General features: G+C 48.6%; 1 protein-coding gene across 1 annotated transcript; it reads left to right on the forward strand.

Moving 5' to 3' along the window:
• Positions 1-1247: 1247 nt before the first annotated feature.
• Positions 1248-3114, forward strand: FAM69B (family with sequence similarity 69, member B; the record flags this gene model as incomplete). Its single annotated transcript, XM_010182135.1, has 3 exons — positions 1248-1355; positions 1540-1716; positions 2302-3114. Coding segments are annotated over 3 exons (1098 nt in total), but the record flags the coding sequence as incomplete, so codon positions are not given.
• Positions 3115-10335: the final 7221 nt, after the last annotated feature.

The raw sequence follows: 10335 nt of genomic DNA on the forward strand, positions 1-10335 counted from the left end.
TGGCAGCCACCCAGGTTTGGGGTGCCAGGCTGCGCGGGGCTGCAGCAGCCCCATTTCCAGCCCCCACAGCCCTGTGCGGTGCTTTGCAGTGCAGGGGCAGCATCCTGCACACCAGCGGGGCTGAGGAGCCCTCCTGGCACCATCCTTGGAGCGGGAGAGGTGACCTTATCCTGCCGGGGCGACAGCAAAACAACTTAATGAGATGTCGGAGGGATGCAGTTCAGGGCAGGCCAGGCAGACGCGGGCAGATTAATGTCAGTGGAGATGAAGTTGCAATGTCAGAGCGGGATCTGCGGGCAGGGAGAGCATCGCGTCAACCCCCCCCAAGCTCTGCAGAGGGGAGCAGCCGGTCTGTGGGTACCTCTCTGTAACTGCTGGCATGCCCTAATGAAAGCACCAGCCTACACGAAGAGCAGAGCCCTCCTGGAAGCTCAGCTTGGTGCATTTTGCCCCTGCACGGGGTAGCGGCATCCCCGGGGCTGGCGGCCAAGCGGAGCCCCCCCAGTGTGTGCCCCATGGCAGGGGAACACGTGGCCCAGGCAGCCCAGGTGAGGAGGGGGATGCCAGGCTGTGGCTGGAAACGGCCTTGTTCATCAATCCCTCAGCAGAGACGGGAGGCAGGAATTGCCATAACAACAGCGACGATCGTTTAATTTGATTTTCTGCATGACTCTGGCCACGAGGGCTCAGGCGCTAATTCCCACTCTGAGCTCGGGGTTTAAGATGCTGTGTCTGGCCGCGTCCCCTGTGAGCAGGTCCCGGGGTTAATTCCCTTCCACACTGGGGGGAAGAAACCAAACCAAACCAAACCAGAGGGAAAAGATGCAGTGAATTTCTGCAGCTCCCATTTGCAGCCCTCAGGCTGCTGTGCCCTTGCTGTGAAGCTGCAGAGCGGCTGCCTCTCCCGCCCAGGGATGCCTCCCGCTCCCAACCGAGCTGATCTGCAGATCAGAGCCACGTCTGTCCCCATCCCTGCCACTGCCTGGGCCTGGCCTGGCTCATTTCACAGCAGGGGCTGCTGCTCTGCTGAGCAGCCTGAGCCCCTGCATCCTCATCCTTGCCCAGCTCCTCCCACCCAGCTCCCCAAACCCCCAGGGTTGCAGCAGGAGCACCCAGGAGCAAAACTGGAATAGCTCATGTGTTTGGGGTACCCCAGGTCACAAGCAGTGGGAGTGAGCCATCAGACTTCTTTGGGTGAATGTGGAGCTGACCCCGCTGAGCGCCTCTCTCTGCCTTCCCCTCCCCAGTGTGACCAGTACAAGAAAGGAATCATTTCTGGCTCCACGTGCAAAGACCTGTGTGAGGAGCGCAGCCTCTTCTTCCAGCACTGCCTCTCCTCCTCTCCCACCCAGCAGGTAGGTCCCTCCGGGGAAACCACCAGAAAACAAGAGATGGGTGGAAGCATCAAAGCTGGAAAACGTCCTCCTCTGCCCACCCGCACCCCTGCTTCTCACCTCATCCCTGGTACCCGTCCTGAACTGAACCAGAAACCTGTTCTCCACACTTGTGGTTGTTTTCCTCCCCTCTCCTTTGCCGCAGGTTTACAGCGGGCTCTGGCGGGAGCGGGAGGTGATCATCAAATGCGGCATCGAGGAAGTCTTGAAGGCAGAAAGCCACCCGGACTCTGCGCTCAGGAGGGACGTGGTCCTCTTTGACAAACCCACGCGAGGGACATCGATGGATGAGTTCAAAGAAATGCTCCTGAACTTCCTAAAGGTCAGTGCGGTGTCTTGCAGGCCTGGGGTGCCCCTTGTGATTTATAAAGGCTAAATGCATCTTTCCTTCCCCTTAAATGAGTGCTCCTCTGGCCCAAGCTCCACCTACTGGGTGCCTGGCAGGGCTCCTTACGATGTCCTGCAGAGCAAGTGCTGGATTAGCTGAGAAAAACCTCCATTCTCACACAGAAATTCTCATTTGCAAGATTTGAATGGCAGCAATCCTGGAGGCTGCTGTACAGTGGCTGCAGGTGGGATCTGTGCTGGGCAGAGCTCATTCACAACCCACGGGTGGTGCCGGCAGTGCCGGCACTGCTGCAGCAGTGACTGAGGTGAAGGGGGGACGACAGCGCTGCCATCCCAAGAAAACATCTCAAAAGCTTTCTCCCACCCAGGTCTAGAGCAGCCCTGAGGTTGGGAGAATTCTGCTGGAGACATTATGGTACGGCACCGAATTTGCTTGAGCACGGTGGCTGTTTCCTCCTCTCCCCAGCTCAGTTCTTTGTTTCTCCAGCTCAGTTTTGTGATCCTGAGCCTGAGCACAGAGAGCTGCAGGGTCTGATGCCACCTCTCGTTCTGTTCGCAGTCCAACCTGGGAGATCAGCCTTCTCTCACAGCCTTGGTGAGCCGGATCATCGCCATGGCAGATGTGAACCGGGACGGGAAAGTGTCTTTAGCAGAGGCCAAATCCATCTGGGCACTACTCCAGCTCAATGAGTTTCTTCTTATGCTCTCCTTGCATGAGAAAGAGCACACTCCCAAACTGCTGGGGCACTGTGGGGACCTCTACGTCACTGAGAAGATCCCCCACACCTCCCTTTACGGCGTGGATGTCCCCCCCTTCCTCCAGTCGCTGCTGCCTTCAGTCATCCACCAGCTCATCCACCAGTGGTTCGCACCAGCGTGGCCCCGGCGGGCGAAGATTGCCATCGGCCTCCTGGAGTTTGTGGAGGAGATATTCCACGGCACCTATGGGAGCTTCTACATCTGCGAGAGCGGCTTCAAGAACGTGGGGTACAATGACAAATTTGACTTCAAAATGGTCAACCTGCGTAAGGTGGCGACGGAGATGACAATCAGAGGTTTCCTCAAGGGCCGTCACTGTGAGCAGAACGTGGACTGCACCTACGGGAAGGACTGCGCGGCGACGTGCGACAAGCTGCTGAAGCAGTGCAAAAGCGACGTGGTGCAGCCCAACCTGGCGAAGGTCTGTGGGTTGCTGCAGGACTATTTGCTGTACGGGGCACCGCTGGAGCTGAAAGACGACCTGCAGAAACAGCTCCGAACGTGCATGACCCTCAGCGGCCTGGCCAGCCAGATGGAAGTGCACCACTCCCTTGTGCTGAACAACCTCAAGACCTTGCTCTGGAAGAAGATTTCAAACACCAAATATTCCTAATGGGGGCAAAAAACGCACGGCCCCAGAGCTGTGAATCTGCAATCTCGGAGTAAAGCCCAGCAGAGGGTTGAAGGCCCGTTTCTCCCATTGCCTCCCCCGCAGGAAAAATCCACCCTACGCAGGGAGTTCAGCATCACTGCAGCCCCTTCTCCTTCATGGAAAACCAAGCATCACGATTCCACCGCCCAGCAGGACCATGGGTATGATCAGCAAGAGCTGGGGCAGCGGGAGCCGGGCTCCACGGGCTGGGGGGAAGATGATGACTGGCAAAGCGATAAGGAAGCAGAGCCCAGCTGGACGCATCCAACAGCTTCTTGATGAACAGGAAAGCAGTGCAGAGTGATGAGAATGAATCATTCATGCTGTACTTGTCACATCTTTTGATGAACGTGTCTGATGTAAATAAATAGCTTTTACGTGAATCACACCAGTACATCAATAGTGAAACAGCAGCCTTTTAAGAAGCAGCTTGCTTGCGCTCTGAAAAGGAGAAAAAGGTAGATTTCCCTATTCAAAAGTCTCTCCTTAAGTATCTGAGTCATCCGCCGTCAGATCCAGCTGTAGCTTAGGAAGCAGAGAAGCTGCCTTTCCCCCAGTGGAGACTCCTGGCAATTCCTTCATTCCCTTTAAGTGCCTGACCCCAGACAGCGATGCGATGGCTCGTGCGAGGCTCCCGCTCTCTACACCTGGGCTTTGGGAGAATCTGAAGCCACAAATAGCTTAGAGGAAAAGGGCTACAACACAAACAACCCCGACTGGGTCCCCTGCGTGTTCCTCCCTGCAATACTCACAGCAGGGATAAGTCAACCTCTGGGATAATTCTCCTAAAACTAAGCCAGGCATGCACTGCAGAGGTTAAAGATTAATACCAGAATAATCCAGTGCTTCTCTCATAATTAAAATGAATTTCCAGGCAAGCTTTCAGCAGGTTTTGAGACATTTGTCTGGCTGTGTAAATACTATGAGGTCTCTTAACTACAGTCTGTTTCCTTTAAATGCTCAGTTATAGCAATCTTTTAAAACTACGGGTAGAGAGGAAGAGTTTATGTAAACTGCTCCAAGCTTGCTCATTCCCAGCACAATTGTATTAAAAGCCCGTATGCTGGTGCTCTTGGAGCTTCTATCTGAAGCATCATCACCGAGAAAAAACCCCACATCTGACAGTACATATACCCAGTGAAGGCAATCAGGAGTGTCACGGCTGCAAATTTACGAGCCCTTTGGAGGAAAGATATCAGTATTTCCTCCTATTGGTTCTATAGGATCATCATTACCTCTCTCTTATTTATGGAGGAAATGTTTCGGTGCCAACACTGCTGTAAATCCAGTGCTGCTTGCTCTCCGCAGGAGCTGGCTCCGTAATTCACGTGGTGAGGTCAAGCGTTGGTGAGGGTTGGCTGAAGGGTGGAAGTTCCTCACCCCCTCAGTCCATGACCACCGCAGGGATGGTCAGGGCCAGCACCGGGGGAGGGTGCAGGTTCAGGTGAACCTCCACGAGAGGACTGGAATTCACTGGGATTTGGCTCCATGCAGCCACCCCAGCTCCCCATCTGTCCTGCATTCCCATGGCAACCAGCACCACTGGCAAATTCATTTTCTGCTGCTATTAGGAAAAGGAACCTAACAGCCATGCCAGATCCTCTCTTCAGATTTTCAGGAAAGCCATTTTTCACCCTCCCCTCTGTGCTTGAAACCTACTTGTAAATTTAGTCCAGAAAGTGGCATTCCCACTACATTTAATCCCCAGTGTTCCCTTCCCCAGAAGCTGGATTAGATAAAGCAGCAGGTAAGCACCTAGAAGAGGAAAAACCACCATCCAAGTATTAGAATTTCTTTATGATGAAAGATCAAGTTAAAGGAGAAAGCCCCAGTACTGCAAAGAACCAGCCAAGATGGCTTTATTCAAATAAAGACATTGCTGACAAGAACTGTCACATCACCATGTTCTCAATGTGCACACCCCAGTCAAGAGCAGGGGACACTCAGGAATCACAAAACCCCAAAACCCAGAGTACAAGCTACAATACAATATTGGAGAAAGGTTATAAAAGGAAAGCTAGTTGATGTGCACAAGAGCCAGGAGACTGACAGCCCGATCTCACCCAGTGCAGCAGAGGTTTGTGCAAAAAGGGATGGGGGTACAGCCAAACTTCAACCTTTCATTGTTTAAAGTAAGAAAACCATCCTGGCTTTCATATCCATGAATAAAAGTCTTAAATCCCAGAATGGTTGCAAAAAATACTACTTGGGGTGCTACAAAACACAAGCATAGTCATTTCAGACTTCTTATAGGAGGCATTTTTATTTAGTTTTGTGGTTTTCTGGTTGGTGGTTTTTGTTTGTTTTTTGCTTTTTAAAAATCCTTCTTAATGTAGGAAAAACACGGATTAAAACAACAGTGAAAATATGGCTGTGAGAACAGCGTACAAGCCAAAATAACTGGGAGAAGGGCAAGATTATGACTCCTGTGGCTGTTGAACAGCACAGCAAAAGCAGAAAAGGCCACCTGGAGCTGCAATTTTTTTAAAAAGCACATTTGAGGACACGGGTTGCAGCCAACATTCAGGACAAGCAGCATCGCATGCACTTTGTGGCTGTAGCGTGCTTGAACCCACGTATGAGAAAAGATGAAGTTCTGGGAATCTTCAAATGCAGACTCTGCCAACCATTTCTGTTGCTGTAGCCAGGTTTGCTAGAAATTCAAAAACCAAAGGGATGACCTGCAAATAGAACAAGGCCCAGGATGTTAGAAAGCTTCAAACACAGCCTGCAAAAGTTAGCAGCTCATTAATCCACAGTATCCAGACTCCTGCTGTCACTGTGGTCCATCGGGACAGAGAATTGCTTTTAATTTCAGAGGCAACTCTGTCAGCTAATTGAAGAGTTACACCGGGTTTGTCTTGGGGCTGTCCAAAGCCTTTTGACATCCCAGAGGAAGAAAAACCCAAGAGCTTCATAAATGAAACCAAGTTTTAGGGAATTCATTAGCTGGGCTCGGTTATTGTGATTCACAGTGCAGAAAGCCAAACTCCAGTCCAGAACCACAGGGACACCTGAGCTCACGCTGGCCACATCCACTGCAGTCAGTGGGAGCCGAGTGCCTGCAAACTTGTGTGGATCAGGAGCTAAAGCAGTGACAGGAGGCAGATGGCACTCATAAATCACTCATTTAGGAGAGGTTCTTTGCCACAAGATCAGAAAGTGTTTGACAAAAAAGTCTGGTGAGCCTGGGAATGGGATAATTTAACAGCACGACAGCTGGAGCCTGCTCTTGGCTGCTCTTTCATTCTTAGGCTCTCTAAAAATCAAAGGTGAATTTGCCAACCTTGACGCAGAGGGATGCTATTAATAGTGCAATGAAAAGCTGGGCTTATTCCAGCATTCGAAGCCATGACATAAACTAGTCCTAAGCAGTGAAGGGTCAAGTTAACGTAAAGAAAGATTTTTTAAATCAAAACGGCTTTAATACAAAACATTAATTCTTTTCCACAGCTGAGCCAGGTTACTTTTTTCACTAAAGCAATATTCATAGCCCGAGACTGCTGCTGTCTTTGGAAGATGGCTAGCAGCAAATGCTATTAGGAAAATTTTAATAGCTATCCTATGCCTCACACGGTAAAGTTCTAAAGAGAGACTCATTAGGCACTCACAACCCCTCCAGGACTCTTGATGCAAGTAAAGTCCGATAAAAAAACCCTCAAATATGTATTTCAGGGTTAAAAAGTCAGGGAATTTAAATAAGAAAGTCGTATCTTAAAGGCATGCCTCTTTGCACAGCCATATCCCCAACAACCTTATTAGCATTCTTTTCCAAAGCCACTGCTGGTAGTCACTGCCTTTTCCCAATTAAATGGCTCATTTTGCAGCCAGCAGCTGCCCACTTGGTTAATGGCACCTTTGGCCCTCATAATGCCCATTTAATGAGGACATTTTCCACCATTTAGCACTGCCAGATTTCACCAAGCTATTTAGTCACTGCAAAGCCTCTCGGAGTTTCACAATACTGCGTGTAGTCAGAGCTTCCCTCACCACTCCATCACCCAGGAAAGGACAGTGACACCCAGAGCTATTGGGATGCACCGTGATACCTGTGCTCCCCAGCAACTCACTGCCTCGCAGGTCAAGTTCCTTCACCATCACCCCAGCACATAAACACAGCACAAACCAACTAGAAAGTCACTTTTTATTTTCTTTCTTCATTATGCCCAAAACACAGTCTCATTACCTTGCACATCCATGACACAAACTGTTTTTCAGTAGCATTTTGTGTCAGACCACAGCAGTACAGGAGCCTGTTCTGATAATCTCAGGCACTCCAAATGTAAAAGGATAAACTCCCAATAAACGTCTCTTGTTCTGGCTGACAGCTGCCCTTGAAAGGATGCATTTTGGGAGCTGAGAAAGGCAGCTTGAGGAAGTGAATTAAAAAAGTTAATTGACTTTTTTTAAGATTGTTTACAAAAATCACTGCATTAGCAAAACCGAGGAACCTGAAAACACTCCACCTGAAGTAGAGGGTTTTCCAGAAACAAAGAGAAATACTGAACTTCAAGTTCTTTCTGCAGGTACGCTAGCGGCATTTTTTTTTTATTTTATTTGTCCCTGTCCCACAAGAAGTCAGAACGACGAGATGTACCAACCCAAGGACTTCTACCCAGACTCTGCTTTGGTAACATGTTGAGGTTTAGTAGTTTTCAAGAAATGACACAATGCCTACCTGCACCATTCGCATCACTTCCCAGAACTCAGGTCCTGTTCTCAAAAGCAACTGTAAGAAGGAAAAAGATCTTCAGCTTGGGTTATTTTAGGGGAAGGGGTGTTGGGTTTTGTTTGTTTTGTTCCCCTCCTCCCAAAAGCAAGCACGATGATAAAGCTGCATTTCAGAAGACTGCTGATTGCACCTTCTGGTCAAACTTACTCAGCACCCATGGAGGCCAAGATGTTGTTGGCCGAGTGTTATACTAATCCTGGGAACAGGGTGCAATTTTCTCTGTATGCTGAATCCACACCCAGCTGTTTCTAAATCATGACAAAACTTTGCAAACAACAAATTCAAGCGCCTGTTTCCCCCACTGCCTCCACTCCCAGGTGTGATTTCTGATAGCTACATAATGCTAAACCCTGCAGAACACAAGAGGTGCCCTTTCGCAGACAGGACAGGTGGCAAGCAAGGATGTCTTGCAAGCCATAAAGGACTGTTGAAGGCAAAACCAGAATTTAAGAACAGAGCTGTCACTTCTATTTGTCCTTGGGGGGGAGGAGGAAGAATGCTCCCCTGATGCAGTTAAAACTGGCAAAATTTTAACTGCTTTTCAAGGGAATTTTGCTCCGTCTTCCACTGATTCTCTGGAGAAAGCGGTACACGTGGAAACAGCATCAAGGTACTAATCTCTGAGCAGTTATGGGTTCCAGGCACAGGAAGCCCCTTCATCGCTGACCCCTGATGACATTAACATGTCAGGAGGGCAGATCTCCAAGGATTCAAGAGTAACAGAATAAAGAAGACTGGAGTTTGCCATTCCTTCATAACTATAAAGGATGCGATATGCAAAAAATCTGAACTAGTTTTTAACAGTGTTAGTAAAACACAGAAGTTCCACTTCTAAAAACCAGAACATGAGAGCAGAAAGTCAGTCACATCTCTCCGTCTGCCACATAAAGAAGGCATTCATCATGAGAGTGACTGTCTGTCACCCTGAAGGACGTGGCTAGCTTCTGTACCCTGTCCCTCCCCAGCTGTCCATCCTTCACGGTTTAAATTTAACATTAAAGAAAAAAAATATACAGGAAAAACAAGAAATGATTGTCAGGTTGTTCATCGTTCCTGAGTGCTCACAGGTTTCAGAGCACCAGCAAAGACACAGCCTCTTCCTTTCTGCCACCTAATGACACAAACATGGCACTGCAGCCACGTCTGCAACACGAGCTGGGGCATGGAGCTACTCATCAGGGAAGCTTGCACCCACTGCTGCTCACCTCAGGTCTTGGAGAAGACTTTCCGGGTCTGCCACATCCCACGGCTTTCTCTAAAAATAAGTGGAAAATACATTCAACATTTATTTTCTATATTTAGACATACTTTAAATCCTGGTTATAAGGTCATTTTCACTGACGACAGAAGTTCAAAAGGCCCAGTAAGAGAGGGAAGCAAAACAAATGCAAGTATAGCTCAGACAGTTTTACTTTCAGATAGGAAAAGGGTCAGGGCTGCCAGCACGTGACCCCCAAAGCCATGCTCCATTAGTGTCACCAACTTGCCACGTGGCTTTAGACAGATCAACTCATTCTTTTACAGTACAACTCTATGTACCAAAGGGATCCTATTGTTTTCAAGGCTAAATAATCAGAAAGCCACCAACAGCCTTTCTGCTGCACATCCACTACAGATCAAACAGGACACCTTTCTACTCTATTATGTACAGATCTCACATTAAAGGCAAATAGAAAATGGGAAAGGCTTAGTTTCTCAAGAGTCTATTAACCGACCTATTTAAAAACAATGTCAGGCTATCAATCACTCGGAGTGCTCACTGGTTTCAGAACAAACGAGCGTAGAACATAGCCTGTCTCTCTCTGCCACCTAATGACACAAAGGTGCCACAGCAGCCACCTTTGCAACGCCTGTGGCAGGTTGAAAAAAAACCAACCTCACAAAGACCGGAACAGGTTATGTTTACAGGTACTTCTAAGAACAAGATTGTATCACCTGTTTAGAAAGCAGTATTACAAAGGTACTTGGTGTAGGCATAGATAACAAATGCAACACACCATGAATTAACAAGATGGCTGAAATTTTCTTCGACAGCCTTTGCATTCAGCATCACTTACCACTGATTTTTTCAGGATGTGCCATCTTTTTCACTTTGCCTTTTGTCTTCTGTCAGGCTAGACAGGTTAAAAGAAAAGAACGCAATTAATAACGAATGTTTAGCTAATTGTTTAACAACCTTGTTTGTGAAATCCATCACTTAACAGAAAACCAGAAGACTAAAACACTAAAAAGAATTAAATAATTTGCTGAACAGATTCATTTTAGTTACTCAGATCTTTAATTTCCTTTAAAGCCTGAAAAGGTAGCAGCCTTTAATGTTCCCCCCTCCTCCACACCTTCCTCCTCCTTTCCCCGCACAGGGGGTCCGCCGGTCCGCACCCATGTCCTAACGCCGCAGCTTTCCCTTGTTCAGCGATCGGAGAGAAGCACAGAGCCAGAACCGGCCGCCG

This window comes from Mesitornis unicolor, unplaced genomic scaffold (assembly GCF_000695765.1).
Source record: "Mesitornis unicolor isolate BGI_N332 unplaced genomic scaffold, ASM69576v1 scaffold43573, whole genome shotgun sequence".
NCBI classification, from domain to species: domain Eukaryota; kingdom Metazoa; phylum Chordata; class Aves; order Mesitornithiformes; family Mesitornithidae; genus Mesitornis; species Mesitornis unicolor.